The sequence below is a fragment of the Aulostomus chinensis genome, chromosome 17 (genome assembly GCF_037954235.1).
Source record: "Aulostomus chinensis isolate RoL2024-O1b breed Wild chromosome 17, RoL_Achi_v1.0, whole genome shotgun sequence".
Taxonomy (NCBI): Eukaryota; Metazoa; Chordata; class Actinopteri; order Syngnathiformes; family Aulostomidae; genus Aulostomus; species Aulostomus chinensis.
In genome coordinates this window covers 4798276-4817279 of record NC_141336.1, presented here as the reverse complement: position 1 = coordinate 4817279, position 19004 = coordinate 4798276, and the positions used below count along the sequence as shown (strand labels likewise).

At 42.7% G+C, this 19004-nt stretch overlaps 1 protein-coding gene across 22 annotated transcripts in view; it reads right to left on the bottom strand.

Moving 5' to 3' along the window:
- Window positions 1-19004, bottom strand: part of mark3a (MAP/microtubule affinity-regulating kinase 3a) — a 59649-nt gene that overhangs the window by 4521 nt on the left and 36124 nt on the right. For 4 of the 22 annotated variants that reach the window (XM_086183611.1, XM_086183618.1, XM_086183614.1 and 1 more), the window contains exons 10-17: window positions 18254-18353; window positions 13530-13642; window positions 13166-13313; window positions 11970-12187; window positions 11578-11681; window positions 10953-11129; window positions 7663-7935; window positions 6176-6202 (exon numbers count right to left, since the gene is read on the bottom strand). In XM_086183611.1, coding sequence (XP_086039737.1) covers window positions 6176-6202; window positions 7663-7935; window positions 10953-11129; window positions 11578-11681; window positions 11970-12187; window positions 13166-13313; window positions 13530-13642; window positions 18254-18353 — 1160 coding nt within the window. Of the gene's footprint in view, window positions 1-782; window positions 831-991; window positions 1072-6175; window positions 6203-7662; window positions 7936-10952; window positions 11130-11577; window positions 11682-11969; window positions 12188-13165; window positions 13314-13529; window positions 13643-18253; window positions 18354-19004 lie in introns of those variants that run through there. The other 18 variants (XM_086183615.1, XM_086183619.1, XM_086183632.1 and 15 more) reach the window with 9 other exon arrangements.

The window sequence follows — 19004 nt, the reverse complement described above, 5'->3', positions numbered from 1 at the left end:
TTCCTCCGACAGGACAACGAGTCAAACACAGATTCCAACAATGAGGACAAATTTTCTCCAGCTAGGATTCTTCAGCCTGGTTCCTCATCCTCTCACTTAGACTGAAGAATAACCATCTGTCTGACCGCGGATGAGTCTTTTTGGCCTTTCACAGAGATTTCCAATATTTTGGAACAACTGTTGCAAGTGAACATGAATTCAAGTGTTCATAAGTTTCTCCATGTTTTTCTTCAATCGTTCATTATGTTCACGACCAGCTGCATTAGCGGCTCGCATAACTCCAGGAGGGTTGGCTGGATGCTTGAGGCAGAATGAGAGGGATGTTCAAAAAACAAGAACACACACACAAAACCATCTCTGGACCCATACGACAGCAGTTCCTCATCATCACTCAGACCCTCAAGAGTGGGTTGCCCTCCCTGTAATCTCTTATTTAGCTATAATTTGGAGTTTCTGTGTGTCAGCGTTGCTGATAAGCACTAAAGGAGAGGACAGGACAGGAATGAAGAGCTAGCTTGTCAGCTAGCTGCAGTCCCCCCCCCCCCCCTGCTCTTCTAACAGGCTCCCAGCATGCATTGCAGCTGGAGAACAGAAAAACAGGACGGGTGGAGGAGGAAGTGACTCCAAACTCCCCGGCAACAAGAGGGTGAAAGACAGGACTGACAGCGGGTCCCTGGTCGATCGGGAGGCTGTGAATGTGTTTGATCACACGACTGGGTGGGGTGGGGTGGGGTGGGTGGGGTGAGACCCTGCACACAACCGACACTCAGACAGTCCCTTACTCTAGTTCTTCATCTTCCTACAACTCTCTATATCTTCTGCTCCTGAATCTGAAAGAAAAACAAATGTGATTCTGAAAAGATGGTAAATCTCTCGATGGTCAGAAAGAGAGGGAAAGAATATCACTATGACGACAGCTGGAAGAGAAATGAAGGGATGACGGATGAGAAGGAAGGAAAGGCTGATAGAGACTGGAGGGCAGAAGACTTACTAAGGGTCTTTCCTCCCTGGGTAGAGGGGACGGCAGGCCCTGTTTTGGCCGTCTGCCGTTTGGCTGGGTCAATAGTGACCCTAGGCAGAGAGGAAGAGCAGCAAGAGGTCAAGGTTAAAGGACACAGGAAGGTTAGGACGACAACAACACCAACTGTGAGGGGTGGAGGAGGTGGCTGAACCCAAATGTTCTGAGATGAGGAGGTTGTATCAGACAAACTGTCAAAGGTCATTAGACGCCTCAAATATTTAACTGAATCTCATTCATCAACTAATTCAAGAGGAGCATCAGAAGATAAAGATTTACGATTCCTTTGTTAGCATGCGAACATAGCTAATCAGCACTAAAATGAACTCTAATTAGCACGAATTAACTGAGGAGACGGGTGAATCCAAATTTATGGTAAATGACAAAAAGAATTAGTTGAGAAATCGATGAACAGCGGCAAACTCTGTCCAGCTGCAGGGCCGATACGGAAAGCAGTGGTCATCGGTCTTCAGGAGGTTAAAATTAGCAGAGACGTGTCTGTCTGAAGCAACCACCGGCAAGAACAACAGACTAAACACAGAACCTGTGACCAAAAACTGCAGAAATGAAAGGTCAAGGCACTCAAGGTGCTAAGAAATACAAAAGGCCATTAATTCTAGAATCATTACACAACAAGGAGGCGTGTCTTGGAGGTGTGCGTCCCAAGCCCTTGGGTGGCCTGACCTACATCTCCCACTCGTCCAGCAGCACAGCTGCTCAGTGCTGGAGAACCACCGCTGCCAGCTCTCGCTTTTAAAAATGGTTCGCTTTGATTTCTTTCCCTTTAACGTTGATCTATCGATAAGACAGAGTTCCTATCACACAAGTTAGAATAAGAAACAAAAAAAAGTCTTTGTTTTTTTTAAGTTCCATCCAGCAACTCATTCATGATGATCGAAAACTAAATTGTTTTCCTAATTTTCATTTGCTGGCTCATTTGTTTCTCCATTCGTTTTTATTTCAGTACATAAAATTATTTATTCTCAATTTCCCCCAGAAAATATTTCCCATTTTTATAACCTTATTGGGGAAAAAAATGCAACAGAAAGAAGGAAAGAAAGACAGAGAAAGAAAGAAAGATTTCATTTTGCTTTGCTTCCCACTGCATCTGACGCTCTGCTTTAGTTGTTTAACTGACGTGATGCCTGCGTGTATTCAGTTAAATTGGTGTAATTAACCTTTCAGTTTGTCGGTGGGGGGGGGGGGGGGGGGTCGTAGCAATGAGGACAGACATGAAAACCAAAGTGAGGTGACAGAGTGAGACGGACGACTGTGGTGAGGACTGGTGAGTGTTGTTCACTATTCAGCCACCAGAGGGCAGAGGAGAGCCTCAGGACGACACCCTGCCAGGGCCACAAATCTCCACAAGGGACAGCAGAGCTAAAACAAAAACTCAATCATTTCACGAAGATCTATTTTGAGGATCTGGTCGGCTTGTAAAACAGTCAATGTTTTATTCTGTAACCATGAATCCATCACAGGGAGAGATGAACTGAGGCTGACCCCTCCAGCAACCATAGCAAACCACAAGCCTTGAGGTGATTCATGTTTTAAAACGCTCCTTTCTGGTACAAAAGGGCAAAGTCAGAGAAAGTGGCATCTTAAAAGAAGGGTCTTGGATTTATAAATTGGGAAGTGGGATGGTGAAATGAGGAATTAAGACCGGAAGCTGCTGGATTATTTTTGCTCTCACACAACAGGAAGTTTTGAGGGAACAAAAGGGAATTAACGTGGAGGATTTCAGTGAATCACAGATTGACTCAAGGTAATTATTCATGAAACGTGTGGGACATTTCTGTAGCCTGCATTTGAAGAATGCGGGTGCGGGGAAAGCGTTTGCTGTTTTAAATTGAAAAATGCATCATTGGTCCTCATGGGCTGAAAGCAGGACGAAACAATAACAGAAAAATATCTTGTAAATTGACCGATGGGAATAAATAGTGATTCTCTTTGATGAATATAACTATAACCCTGTATTTTTGATCAATAGAGTATCAAACAATAACAAGCAAAAAAGTGTATTTTATATTTCAGATAAAAATGTTGATCGTCTTAGCAGTAGCGTCAAGGATAAATGTCGTCTGTCTCAGGCTCAGAGTGTTACGCTCTAGCTAACGGGGCTATCGTTAGCATACTCGTACAGGACATTATGTTGAACAGCTCTGCTTCACGTATTACTAGTAAAAAACAAAGGGGCAAACAAGTGGTGTGAATATAATGCATCAATAATCTACCACCACAATCCAATCAGTGTACTTCAAAATGACGGCAGTGTTGACAAATCTATTATATAACAACAACAACAAAAAAAAGCATTGCTGCTTTTATTTTGACGGCAAGATAACTTCACTGGAAATTTTTTTGGAAGGCAACTGATCCAGGATCATGCCTGACAAGCCGGCAACAAGTCGAAACATTGCCACAACTAACTAACAACTGCCTCCTGGTATTGCTGGACGGTCGACACCATGGCAGCTCATTCAGATTACAAAGATGCTTTTATAAATGAGCTCCGGTGGAAATTACTTCCTCCAGGAGTCAACAGCGCATGCTCTCAATAGTCTTTTAAAGGATGGTAAAATTGATACATGGCGGTCAGTAAGTCACATGGCTGATCAATGGATCATATATTGAAAAACAAAGAAAAAAGAAGGTCACACTGGTTTATACAGTGTGTTTGGAACCAAAAGCTGAGACATTTTTCATAAAGTGAAAACAGAAAATCCACCGTAGGAACGTGACCTAAAAAAAAAGGCCACACACACAATAAACAGACCTTAAACAACAAATACGCCACAGTTGTCAGCATATGCAATTTAAAGCCCTACAAAACATTCGCCAACAAGGCTAGTCCTTGACATCCACGACAACCTTGACCAACCACTTCCAAAGAAACCAAATATTTTCTGCTCGTCGCTGCCTGGAAACAGGAACATCTCATTCTGATGTTCCTCTGCCCTGACAGGCCCCAGAAATCCCCTCTGGGCCAGTTACAGAATAACACTGCAGAATTACGTTGAGGGCCCCATCTAACACGTGCAGTTTCAACAACAAAGGAAACTCAGGCGTTAACAACAATCATTGTGGTGAAAAAACACAACCACAATCAATGGAAGATGTAAGAAGCGACCCCATGCATGCATTGGCGATTGATTAGTGGCAAGCTGCTTTGTTGTTGCTGTTGGTTAATCGACTGATTGCTGGAGGAATCACAATCAGTCTTTATCCACTCAGACCAACCACAGCCACGCTGAGTACATTTACACACACACACTCACACACACACACACACACACACAATTAAGTACACCCAAATAACGCAAAAACTGACTAAGTGCATAAATGATCTCTTGTTAAATTCATCTGGAGATGAAACTTTTTCATCTAGAGATTGGTAACTGATAACCAGCCATAACTTTTAACAGTCCTACATCCCTCTGAAAGGATCGTTTCAACATCGACTGGAAATACACCATTTTGCTTTCTTGCAGAGTTAGAAGATGAACATGTGCAGCCTGTTAGCTTCGCTCAACATAGAGAAGATACACAGTGAGAAACTGCTAACCGTCTCTGTCAAATGGAAACAAAATCTACTTACAAATTAAACAGACGACGAGCAACGAAGCAGCGGCTTGAACAGAACCTGGCCAGTATAAATATCAGCCATCGGATTTAAATAGATACATTATGCTGCTTACACACCAATCCTAGCATGCATCCCTAGTTTTTGTGGAAAAATGCTGATTTTTTTTTTCTACAACTCTTCTACAGCGAGCTGTAGACGCGTTGGAAAGCTGACATGTTTATGCAAAGCTAAGCTAATTGTGTCTTAGCTTGTTTCAATCCAAAACTCAGATCCTAAAGAACACAAGCTAATCGACGAAAAAACCACAAAAATGCAGATAAAATGAGGGATAATGCAAACTACAATATTAAATCATAGGCCTGAGACAATATGCCTTTCTCCCAATTTGATACTTTCAATTACTACGTGTTTTTAATCGGGATTCTTTCGTCCTGCAATTCTGAACCAGTATTACATTTTATTGCAATGTTTGAGTCAAACATCATCTTTCCAGAGGACTTTTAAACATGAGGCCGAAGGGAGAATTTCACCTGGCACAAGGCAGAGACCTGAACATCCTTCACCTAACCTCGGCTTTACAAAACCCTGGACTACATTTAAAAGAGGCAAATGTGCACATGCTTGAAAATATACAATCACCCTGAGAAGTAAACCAGATTGGTTACAGTAACTTAAGCTGTGACTTAAGCTGTGACTTAAGTTGTGAAATAGGCCCAACTGTAGCAAAATACGATGAAACAACTAAATAACTGCTCAGTTTTAGCCTTGATACTTTGATTGAGGGGGGGGGGGGATCTCCTCTCACAAAAATAATAAATACTACACTGTACTGAAGTGAACTGATGTTTTTCCCCCCGCCCTTACCACACGCAATAGAATACCGTAAAACAGTAAAATGTTAACTAAACGGGCGCTGATGAGCAGTTAAGTGTTGATTAAAACCTGGCAGAAAAATTAAAACTGTTCAATTCTAGGACTTAACAAAAACCAAGCTTGACAAATGTTTTTTAAGCATAAAAACCCTTCTATTTCCAGCATGTTCCAGCAGGTTTGAGCGCTCCAGCAGAAAGCAGTAGAACCTGATGACTTTGTTCGGCTTCTAACAGAACAGCCCTACAGATGCATGGGAGGATCTCAGGGTCCGTCCTGGTTCGTGGAGCAGAAGTACTTCTGCCAGGCCACGTTAACCCTTACAAACTTGTACGATCATTTTCGAAGGCAACAAATGCAAAACCTCGTCCTTGAATTAAGTGTTGCTGATCTCATCCCACATGAACGAGACCGATGACACAATCTATTTCTGCAAGAAAGCAAAGAGGCAAAATGCCCCAAATGTCCCACCATTTCTTTAAGCATAAAACTAACTTCAACTTGAGTCGAACCACGTGAAATTTAAAATCTGATTACATTAATGTGATTATAAACTGTGTGCATGTAAATGTACCGAGGGAGTTTTGTTCTGCTAAGCGGTGTGTTAGTTCAGTGCCAGCAGCCCCACACGTCTGTGGAGTCTCAGTGAGAGTCTTGTCATTACTGTCGGCACAGAGTGAAAGGCAGTACAAGAGTCCTACCTTTTGGTAAACCTGAATGACATGTTTCTACAACAGAATCAGACAAAGAAACAGTGAAAATGGTGAAGAAGAAGTGAGAGGAGGGAAGGGGGAGAGGGGATGAGAGAATCTGAATGAGTGAACAAAAATGGGGTGATTGGAATCATCAACAGTGAAGGGAAAGATTCAGGTTCTTCATTGATTATCAAATGATTTCAATTCCTCATTTTAGGTCAGCCATCGTGATAGTGACGTCGCTGGCCTGGCTGCCGCTTTCAAAGCCTTTTCATGCAGAAAAATCTCCATTTGCTGTTTTTGTGGGAAAATCATTCATTGCAGGGATCCCCTGCTGTGACAGCAGGTGCATCAGTAACGTAGCCACAAAATACTCGCAATAAAAAAAATGGTACAATAACTTGAGCTTCTGGTGGCAACTGATCATTTCAAGTCTTTAGAGGGGAGGAACGTGGGGACTTAATCACTGGACAGTTTTGGTGATGCAATGCTGCATTGTGACTGCTGCATGAGGGGAAATCAAACCCTGGCGATAGACAGTACGTCCAAACTACATGAATTGTGTCAGTATTTTTGAGCCCTCGTAACTTCAGAAGTACAGGCAAGTTAAAGTTTTCCCTCACTTTGAAAAGTGGGTGTGAGGATTGAGGGGATTGTACACATGGCAAAGCTGCTCAGAGCAAATTCTGATTTGTGAATCCGTTTTAAATTGAGAGCATCACGAGCTGCTGTCAGTCATCAGAATTTGACCCCACATGAAATGCTACTGAGCTGTCCAGTGAGTGAATTCCTGTCAGTCGGTACGATGTCATGTTTGTCCTACCCAACCCCCCCGTTCCACCCCACCCGAGTCCAGACTAAATGAACCAAACTACTGCTCTTGGGGCTCCTGAGCTGACTTTTTTTTTTTTTACAATGTGAACTGAATCAACATATAAGGAAGAATGCAGATTTTTTTGTACAACAGTGCATGAAGAGGTCTGTGCACAAGTATTTTGCAGGACGACGACCAGCAAACATCCTAAATGGATCACAGATCTTGGCTGAAATGATCCGGGCATAACAGGACTGTTAGCGATACAATGAATTTCACCACGAGGTCAAATGGTGGCCAATTCCAAACGGTTCCCATTTCTTTGGCAGGCAACCAGGCAGCGACAGATAAACAATTTAGACTTGAGAATAAATCACATCGTACAGCACAGTGCAGCGCTTCCCCAGCATGTAATTAATCATCATAATTCTAACCGGCACTGAGTTGATTGGCTTCTAATTCGAACAGACAGAGTCGCAGGAGATTAAACTGTACAGAGAAGGGCTGGAGTCTATCCACTTTCTATTTCAGCGAGAACAGCAACGTTTGTCTCTGACAAGTTGTGGAAAATTGCATGTCAAAGACCATTTTAGGGTCAACTGAAGCTTTAAACTGACTTATGAAAAGAGCTAAACCCCAACCCTCTCTGACATCTGTCCCGAGGTGTTCCCTCGCCTACCTGCGGGTCAGTTTGGAGGTGAGTTTGGAGAACAGGTTGCTGGTGCCACGGCTGCGGGTTTGGGAGAGGGGGGTGGCGTCGTGTGAGAGGGTGGGTGAGGCTGGCGGGCCGTTGTATGTTGCAGTGCGGCGGTCTCTCAGCTGGCCACCATGGAAGGTGCTGCGGCTGGCGGTGCCTCGAGGGAAGCGCAGTCTGTCAGGCGTGGTAGCGTTAGTGATGCTGTGGGTCGAGGCCACAGGGTTCCTCTGCCCACCGGGTGACACAGCAACGCTGCTGAGGTGGATGAAGGAGGATAGGAGTGGAAATAGTCAACATCATCAAAGCTTTTAAAACCACAGATGGATGAACAGATTTCTCACTGCAGATGTGTTGCAAATGTTCCTGTACTGGTCAACTCAATGATAATAAAATGATCGATGAGATTTAACAGACAGACGAGACAGAAAACGCATCAAGTCTCTCTCAACAGTGAAGGTCAAAGGTTGCCTCTACTGTCCAGGAACACCAGCATACGACTGCAGAGGAAACCAGCAGTGACATCATGTTTCCCTTCAGCTCTTCAACATGTCCAAGAGTTATTTTCCCTACATGGATTTCTGGTGTTGTCATGAGAGCAAAAGTCAATGAATCTTGCATGTTAGATGTCAACAGGGCAGGAAATTAAAGAGAAAACAAAAAGACAGCTGCAGCTACTGGACATTTAGAGAGCTTTCAGATTAGTTTGATAAGCTCAAGTTACTGGTTACAGCAGCAGTCCAAAACTGCAGGGAAACTGAGATTCTTTCAAATTTTCATTCTTATTAATGAATTTGAAACGTGAAAAATATAACTTCTGCTAATGACCCCTTTTTGGCCGGATAATAATCCCAAAGCAACGTAGTCTCCTCTCAGCTCACGTGATTGAGCGGTTCAGCGTACCCCTGATCTGGGGGCTTTTGTTGCTCGAAAAACCTTTTGGCAAATAGAAAACCTGGGCTAAATTTGTGTTGAGCAAGACCCCCCAACCTTTCCAATTTCAAGGCCCATCTATGTATACCTGCAATGGGCCAGGGCGACTATCTGAAATGTTTTTATGAAGCCTGACACACACCAGGTCAGTCAACAATTGTTGTCATGATTGGAGCGGCCGCACTGACAACGGCTGTTGCATGACTTCCTCATTCCCCCCCCCCGTACATCTATTTATCTTTTCCCATGGTGAAACAAGATGATCCTTGAGGCTTTTAAAATGTCAAAATCTTGGTTAAAAAAAACAACTGTTTACTGTTTCAGGTTTAGCATACATACAAATAATTAAAAAAAAAATCTTAAAAATGGTGTTGCTTGCTTCAAGCACATTTCCTTTATTCAACACACCAGTTTTATGTAATTAGTTTGCTGGCCAAAGTGAGCATCTCAAACTGGTGTTGGAAGATTGAATTTTATAGAAACATGAATTCATTCTTTCCATATTTTTATAAACAAAATTCTAACATTCACTGTCCATCATACTCCTTCAGCCTCCAGATCAGGGACTACTTGGAAGTGGGGAATAAAATATGGGCTCTGGTTGAACCATCTCTAAAATGATACTTGGTTCTCTGGAAAAGCTCTTGTGAAAACAAATAAAATGAAAAGACGGTGAAAGTGAGGGCAACAAGCTATTAGCAGCATGGAGCTGTTGTTAATTTCCCACCCTGGACGTCAAGCTCTTTATCATGTACGTTGTCGTGTAAGCGTAAGAGTGACTTGCTCCCCTGATCAGTCAGCGGCTAAACAGAAACTGATGATGTCTGAAGGTGCTGGGACACCAAGGGAGCTGGTGAGTAGTGGGCCATCGGTGACGAACAGGGGAGGGATCCAGATGGAGAAGATCAGGGGTCAAAGTTCAAAGCAGAGAATGGAGGAGAGATCAGGAGCAGAATTGTGAGAGTTTGTTATTGCAAATATCGGCGGCAGAACCCAGAGGTCCTCCCAGTTTATGGTTGGCAGAAGTGATGCTAAAAATATTATCACACACAGAGTGTAAGAGCTCGTTGGGTGAAACGCTGTCATGTGATTTCAGTGTGTGGATGAATATTTTTCCCTACTTGTGCCTCTACTTTTATCAGTGTCTAAATCAAGAGTTTTCATGAGCCAAGTGCAGGTGAAATTGTTTGAGTTAAAAATCGTTGAACTGCATATTTCAGATATTTAAGTTTTATTTACTAGATCAGGAGGAAAGCGCAACTGTCCTGAATTACACATCACGAACGCTCTTTAGAAATGAAAGCGGTCTTTTACACCCACACCAGTGCATGATGGGAGGGTGAGCGGCTTCCCCGGTCACATACGAATGCTTCTGTGTTCAAAATCAGTCACAAACAATATTTATCATTTCACAGAAAAGACCTGGACATTAAACCCACTCAAATAATCACTCTTGCAACACAACAAAAGAATTAACGTAGAGATATCAGACTAAAACTGGTTTAACTTCCCAATGAGCCTCAAACCTGAAACGTACTCGCACACACTCCCCCCTCATTTTAATCTTCAGCAGGAAACAAAGCCTGAGGTCCATGTGTAACTTCCTTTGAACATTTATTTTGTTGCCAAACACAAACGCTTGTGAGTTACAACTATTCCTCAGGCTTTACCTCCTGTCTGTAAGACCAAGATGAGGGCTAAAAAAAAAACATAAAATCCTGTATCCGTTAAGAATTTTGAAGAATAAATAAGGCTGCAGATAGTTAGCTGTAGCCCATTATTCTCTAACAAAGTCAATCAAACAGATCTACAACAGGTTTACTGTTGCTTCTCTACAAATCAATGCACTGAATAGGAGTTTCTCCTGTGTTTGGTAAAGGTGGATTTAGCATGACTCTTGTTAGAAATCACATAACAAATTAACCTTTACATTGTTTCAGCAACAGAGCTTGAAATTAAAACGCTGACATCAACACGCAGGGAGCGTATTAGTCAGAGAACAGCCCTTAATTCTGTAGATGTTACACCGTTTGATAAAGAAAAGATGATCAACCCTAATTTTAAGCGTTTGAAATTCTTGTGGATTATTTTGGCTGATTTGATTTTCATGAATGTAAAATGGGTACCAGCGCTTGGCTGATGAGCATTCATTTCAGACACTTGTGCCAAAAACACGTTAGATGCACACGTTGACTAGAGTTGTTTGCAGGAAATGAAGCCCATGGTTTAGTCGGAGTGTTAGCGTGTGAAGCTGGCTGGATGTGTGGGTTAGCGAGGGGCCAAACAGGGGCGGAGACATGAGAGGAGACAGACAGGGAGGTTTGGCGGCCCTGCCGTCTTACTTGGGCGAGCAGTAGTCCAGAGCGTAGTAGGAGTGGGGCAGCGTGGCCCAGCCTGCCTGGCAAGCGTACAAGGGGCCGACGGTTTGATACCTCAGCCGCACCGAACTGGACGAGGCACCGAACGCAGCGCCCGCAAAGGCAGAGGAGGGGCTAGTGGCACAAGCCATCTCAGTCATGCTGGTCATGCCACAATAAACCCCGCCCCCAATCACAAACAAACACACAGGCAGAAATGAAAAATAAGATGATGAGAAAAAGAAAAGTAAATACAAGAAAGAAAGACGGAATAGGAAGAAAGAAAACAAGGTAAAGAAACAAAGATCCTGTCTGGCTTTTCGTCCCTTCTTACAGATGAGACACCGAGTGTGAGGGACTGAGCCAAACAAGATCCCACGCTGACGGCTCTTGGATGGCGAATTTGAACAGGATAAACTCTACAACAGCATTTTGACCACAAAAAAAGGAAATGGACACTAACTGGTTGTGAAATTTAAAACAATAAAAATAAACTTGCCTCCCTGATCAAACATGAAAAGAGCTGAGTTCCCACCAGCCTGAGTCTGCTGCCTGTTTGAAGGGTTCTGGGACTGAAGCAGATCCAAGACGATAACTACTGCGCTCTCACCTGTTCTCCTTCCCATTGGGAATGACGGAGAGGCGGTCCGTGTTGTTTCTGTCACTGCAGACATACGTGTTCCTCCTGGTCATACCTGCTGAAGCAGTGTTATTCTGCAGCGCAAGAGAGAAAACATTATTTGGATCATTATTGCAATTTCAGAGGGTCTGCTTAAGGTTTTCTGACATATGCAAGAGTAGTTATGAAATCGTTTTTTTTGTTTTTTGTCTCCAAACACTCAAGCTCCAGCGTCATTTCTAGCGCTATTGCTGGTTAGAAGCCGGCGCAAATGATGTTTTCACACAAAGCACCTTCGTCCTTTAACCAGCACATCAACTTGAGCCCATTCAGCCTCAGATGAAGGTATAGTTTTAGGTTCTGTATCACATAAAGAGACTCACGCTCTGGCCAGTGGTAGCGCCTTTCCTGCGGTCAGGGATGTCGGCCTTGTTGGGGTTGTTGGCGTTTCCCAGCAAAGGGCTGGAGGGTGGAGCCCCGCGGCTCCCCGGGGTGCTGGGTTTGCGGAGCTGGACTCCACTTTCCTCCTTCACACTGTTCTCGGCTGTGGTGGTCTGACTCCTCTTTGGATGAGCCATCCCTGGAGGGACGTTCTGACCGACTGCAGAGAACAGAGACACAGGTTGTGACGGGAGACCCCAAAGACTGATATCTCCGATTCTTTCTTTACTGGAGAAATTTTCTCTGAAATAGAGATTAAGATTAAAGTGACGTTTGAAGTGTGTATTCATTCAACATTGCTGACTAATGCAAATGCCAGTCAATGCCTCTGCTTAACTTCCTCTTTCTCTGAGAAATAAATATCCAACAACAAAGAGCACTCTGACTTCCATTTCATCAGGGCCTTTAAAGCAGGTCTTCATATCAAATATTAAGTTAATTCACAAAAAATACATTTAGCAAAATTCAGATTAATTCATTTTTTAAAAGAAAAAAAATGCCAGAAAACTGATCATAGCTTCTCCAACTATATTTAAATCTGTTTTATAAGTTTTTTTAGGCTCAAGGCAATGAGAAAACACTCTCAAATCAAGTCCACCATACTGGGAGTACAGCGTGACAGTCGTGGGCTGTGCGGTGCTTGGGAAATGCCAGGTTAGATGCAAACCTTTAAAAGGTTCTCAGTGCAGCTATTTAAGCTGCATGTCTAACAGAGGAGAAGCAGTACAAACGGAGGTTATTGACAAAGCATTATATCACAGCGGACAGCACTGAGCTGTGCAAATAAGCCAAAGGTTGAAGTGCCTCTGTTGTGTGACGGGTTTGATTTTACTGCTTTTATCAGCCTGACAACAAGCTACTGGCAGAAAGCAACCGTTGTCAGGAGGCAGTCTCTGTGACTCTGTTTTTAAAAAGAGGAAAACAACTGCAGCTGGTAAAATGTAAACTGACAAACTGAATTGTGATGCAACTCAACCAGCAGTGCTTTCTCTCTGAGTTACAGATTTCTTCAAACTTCTCTCAGTGGTTTGAATTTGGTGGGTGTAGGTTGGAGAGACATGTCAGCTCCTTGAACTCATCAGAGTAGCGTTCATATTTTAGAAGCTACATATACTGGGGATCAGGGCTGCCTCCTCACCTTGTTCACTGTAACGCCTCTGTTTGTGGTTGGAAGAGACGCTCCTCTGGACTTTGAGGTGGGAGGGGGACTGGCCATTGAGCTCGCTGTTGGGTCTCGGCTTGGCCAGTGAGAGATTGCTGCTGGAGGCCGACTCACTGGGCTCCAACTGGGCGACACACAAACAGAAACAGCTGATCCACCACACAACCTCACAGAGTCTATTTACCAGCCAGGGGATTTGTTGAAGTCCACATTTCTACATTTGATGCATATATTAAAGACTAAACACTGCGGTATCAATAAAAATTTACTTGGGTCTGCAATCAGGCTTCTGTCACAATTACCAAAACCACATACCAAGTAAAGACCTGAACGTTTGTACCTCAGACGCCTTCCTGCCCAGCAGCAAGTAGGTGGCCGTGATCTCGTCGTACTTCATCTTGGCCAGAGACTCCTGGATCTCCTCCAGGTTGTAGCCCATCCCCACCATCACATCTGCACAAAACCAAACAAAACAAAAACACGGGTTTAGTTCCGACCTCCACGACAAACCTTTTCCTGTTCCTGCCCATTAAAATGTTAGCAGCAACAGCAAAACATTTTGTCACGCCACACAAATTCAGGGCTGTGCGATAAAATAAATAAAGAAACAGCTCGTGATTTTTGTTTTTTCAAGATTAAGAGTTTCAATATTTCAGTCCCTTGTATTGACATTGTATCACAATATTGGGGCAATATTGGTACAGACGTCAACAAAATCTGATGGATTTCCATAACAAAGTAGATGGAATGAGCAGATTGAGATGGCCAAATAGAAAACAAGCAACGCAAACTCTCTTGTGAGTGATAGATATGTAATGGCCCAACATCGGCACAGCAGGTACTCAAAAAATAATGTACTGAGTTGACAAGCATTGTTCCCTCGAATAGAAGCAGTGCATTTCAAAGGAACAGCTCACACTGCCCTCCATCTTTAGATAACATGCTACATACTTGACATTACTCTGCCACACGCAGACCACCACAAGACAAAGATTCACCAGTATATGGCTGGTTGTGCATGAGAAATACCTTGGGGGGCCATTTAGTGCATGTTACACATGAAAGAGTTCCTGGTGTTTGGAGGACAAGTGTGGAGGGATTCAGGGGCGGCAGGTGATCAGCCGCCTGCTCCCCCATTCTGCAGCGATCGGTCAGAAGCAGAAAGTTGCTGATTGGAGAGTCTGTGAGCACATGTGCAGATACACGAGCAGCTCTGACGTGTAACCTCCCCCGTCGCCCTGGCTCACGTTTAGAGCTGCATGCCAGGTGAAGCAGAGGAGTTGCAGCTCCAGTCTGCCCTGCTTTAAACATTCATCTCAGTTTGCGTATTTATAGCTTCATGAGGACCCATTTCACTTTGAAAGCACTATCGCAAGGAAATGTCTGCATTGTCCTTTTTCCACTCCATTCAAGGACAAGGCTTGGGCATTTAAGGTGAATTAAGGTTGAGGTTATGGGCTAATGAATGCGTTATGTCCAGAAAGGTCCTTGCAAGAATAGGAGGAAATACAGGGGTGTGAACACGAGTCACAGTGATTACAATATGGCTGTGTCTGCGTTCTCATTGAGTGTGCAGTTTTCTCATCCATCATCATCTGAGGTTTTACTCTTAAAGCGTCTTCTGTTTTGTGTGCATCAAAATTCTGTTTGAAAAATAAGAACTGTTCGGTTGACTTGTTAGAAAGTTGAAAAGTAACATAAGTTTTACTAGATGCAAGATGTCTTCTACTAATGATGTAATACTACCACAATATTGATAGTAACAAGCTGGAGGAATGCAGAAATATTTAATATATCGCTATTATGATATTGATGAAACTGAAGAAAGAAATACCCTGACAAAAAAAGGGAAAACACAGGATTACGTATCCATTTACTGGATTATCATGTCACTTCCACAGAATTTGACAACCGCGATGAATCAACGTTAAAACAGCTGATAGTCTTGTTCTAATAAAAATAGAGATATACCAAGCAGATATAGCAAAAATGTATCACAAGAGGAAATATTGTGATGTATTACGAAGTGTCCCAGCCCTACTGAAAAGTCCATTCTCAACATTTCTTCAAACTAGTTTTGATAATCGGCTTCAAAAATATAATCTAGTTGTTCAGTTAGTTTTGATTTTCCTCAGTGTTACGTGTGAAACTTAGAATTTCTTCGTACAGCTCGGCGATGCTTCCTAGTCAGCTTGCTCTTATTGGCTGTTTGATGTTTCTATTCAGCGCTCCATCAGTTCCAAACAAGATTTCAGTCATTTAGGAAAAAGCAAAGATTGCAGTTGGCGACATTAAAAATGCGTCTTTAAACCTCTCCCACTCCAGGATAATTTTGGCGCATTATCTGTTCGAAAAGCCTCGCATCAGGAATGTCTGTGATTCAAACCCATGATTTTGCTTTGTCAAAACACATCCTCAGTAAGGAGTACGAATTTAGTTCACTTGCTGTTATCAAAGTCAAATGTTTTACTCGTGTAGAAGAATAAAGAACGTGTTTCTTATGCTGCTTTAAAAAAGGGGATGGCAGGGGGAAGATTGAGCAGCTTCTTTTTATAGATTAAATGTTCAACACAGGACAGACGTTCATGAAAATAACCTGGAAGTGCTCACAAGATCTGAAGCACCTTTAAAAGACAGACGGCCTCCTCCCATTTGAGTGAAATAGACCCCCCCCCCCTGCCGAAACACACAAGCTTTTTATAGTTTCTTCTCAAAACTATGCAGCTGACCAATTTTCAAGGACTTCTCTGTCTGAAACATGCTGCGTAACATTTCTGAGCACAGCATCAAGACGTCAGGATGACTCACGAGCCTCACAGGGACCCCTAATGTGCTACTTTTCCCTGTCAGAACAGCCTGATGTCGGGTTTCATTATTTTCAAAATTCAACTCTTTAAGAATCAACTGCATTTTCCTCTTAAAGTTTGATTGCTGTGTAGTATATAATTGTTTGATCTATAAAGAGAAGCGTTTGGAATGTTGCAGCATGCAAAGTGTGTGATTGTGAGTTAGAATGTGAGAGAAAGACGTCACAGCATCACTGTATTTTTAGCAAACATTAGCTTCTACGTGTGTTTGGAGCGCGTGACACTTAGCGGCTGTAAAGACAAATAAATGCTGTGTATTTTCAACCCTTCTGAACAGGCCATGAAATACTGGCCATGTAATTAAAATAAAATCCTACCATTGGATTATATGACTCCTAACAGGTGCAGGTTCTTGGATTTTGCGTGATTTAAAATTATGTCATTGAAAATAGCAAACATTTCAGATATAAATCAGGTAGAAAAGCAATTTTCCATTAAAACATCTAAATGTTGCAACAATACAATTCTTTGCATAAATTGTACTTATTGTTCGGTCTATAAAATGCCAGAAAACAGTTGAGGCCAACTTTATTTTCCCTACGGGACCTTCAGCATCCTTGTTTTGCTTGATAAACAGTCCAAGCCTCGAAGATTCATCTTGAACACATTTCAACTGGTTTTGGATTTAGATTGGAGATGATGAAACCACGCCCCCACTCAGCGGGACCTGAGGTTATAAAAGCTGCCTTAAAGTGTCAGTTCACAATCCTGCTGTCCAATTTCTATGAGCTGTAAAAAGTAAACACGGGAGGGAAAAAATGTGTTGAACAGCATGAAAGGTTTTTGCCATGTCTGAATCCACGAACACACACACACACACACACACACACACACACACACACACACACACCAATCAAGCCTGAACAGGATAAGTGGTACACAGACAAAGGGTGGATGGATGTTCATGTTTTCAGACATACCCAAAACCTTTCATGCTCCTTGGTGCATTTTCTCCTCTGTCAGGGTGGAAAAACGTCTCAGGCAAGATTCTGATCATCTTGTCACACTTTAAGTCTCCACTGAAACTAATGCCACCATTTTCCTTTTTGCTTTCCTTTGCAGCTTTTTGGCTGAGTTAAATCCTTCCACAAACATGAATTAATTCAGCCTGACAGACATGAGAAGTTTAGGAGAGCTCATGAAAAAAAAAAAGACAAGACCTCTACTTTTCTACCCAGACCTGCTGAGAAACATTAGGCTACTAAATAGGAAGAAGCAGTGAGGGCCATCTCTCCACAGCCGTCTCTACTCTCTGGTCTGTCAATTTTCTCTCCTTCACCTTCTTGCTGCCTCTAACAACCAGCGCTTTTAAGTTTACTTCCTCGTCTTCAACTGACGTCTGAAACATTCAGCATTTTCCTTCAAACATATGTATCCGCACTGGATGTCAAATTAAGTTATCGTCTATACGTCTATCTTTATCTATCTAGCTATATATATATCTATATATCTTTATCTATACAGATGTACAGATATAAGCAATGGGCAGATTTGTTTCAAATATAATTTCTGCAGCCATCAGATATCGTCATAGAAAAGTCATCATTTTGTTGAGCCACATGCTTAAATTTACTAATTTATTCAGCTTTGAGGGGGAAATAATTTATGTTGTTGATGTCCTTCATGTGAGAAGTGACTGAAACATATCAGATCCATTATGTTGTGTTTCACTTGAGGAAATCTTTTGTGTGAGGTCTGAGATGCATTATTTAGGTGTGAGGGATTCCTCATGCAGCCTCCCTCCCCGCGCCAGCTTTCTTTGTCCTCCGTTTCTATCGTGCAGCGACTGGGTGACTGGGAGTTTGCGCTGACAGCCAACCCCAGCTGCTGTTACGTAAGCGCTCCCCCCACTTAGCTTTCATCCAGGACACGATGGGGAGGCTCCCCCCCCTTTCTGTTTGCTTGCAACAGCTCGTGTTTATTTATTCATCATCACGTTTCATCTTTTCTTTTAAGACTCTTCTGCTGTGAAATAATGGGGCCGTCTCTGTGAGGAGGAGCTGTGAGCCTGCTAACGTGCAACACCTCACGCATCCTCTCCCCATTTGAATTTCCAACCAATAAAAGAGAGATGCTGATTGTTTTGGATTACATAGCAGATGATAACAAACCTGATGGCAATAAATTTCCTATCTTAGGTGACTACGCAACATTTCATATGAAAGAAAACACGTAGTCATCACTGAAGGGTTCTCACCTATTCTCTTCTGATCCGTGATGTCCAGCTCCGGTTCAACATAAGGCTTCAGTTCGTCTTCTTCAAATCCTGCATTGATCCATCGATCCTTCATGATTTGCTGAAAAACAACAGTGAGACACTTGGTATGAGAACAGCTGAGACCGAGAAGGAGCTGATACTGAGAACACCAAGTCATCAGCTGAATTATAGCTTGTACAATGTGAAATACAGCCACAAACACAAAGACCCTTTAAATGTAGAGCTGAAAAACAAACATGAGTCATATAGTATCTGATATCTTTATGCTAATATTTCCTGTCACTTTTTGACCAATATATAAAGCAATTCATATACAATATCTGGTGATTTAGTGACCCTGTCATATATGTCACATAATGTACATCTCTGATGGCAACACAAGATGCCTTTATTTCCTTCTTTATTCCTGGTGTGTCACGTTCAATGTCACAAAATGGTAAAATGGTAAATGGACTCAATTTTATACAGCGCTTGTCTACCTACCTTAGCCCTCCTGCATCCATTGTTTGTGACTGCAGAATTCACAAAGAGCCGGTCACATTACTTTAGTTTGGAGCTGAAGCGGCCCATGGCCACCAACTACAAACCTAAGCGAAACTGACCAGAGACATCTGTTTACCAACTCAAGTGCATCATCCGGTATAATCCACATCTTTATCCCGCTGTATGCTCAGCAGTCTGCAAGCACTTTGATTTGAGCTAAGAAACAAAGTAACAACCACCACCTTTC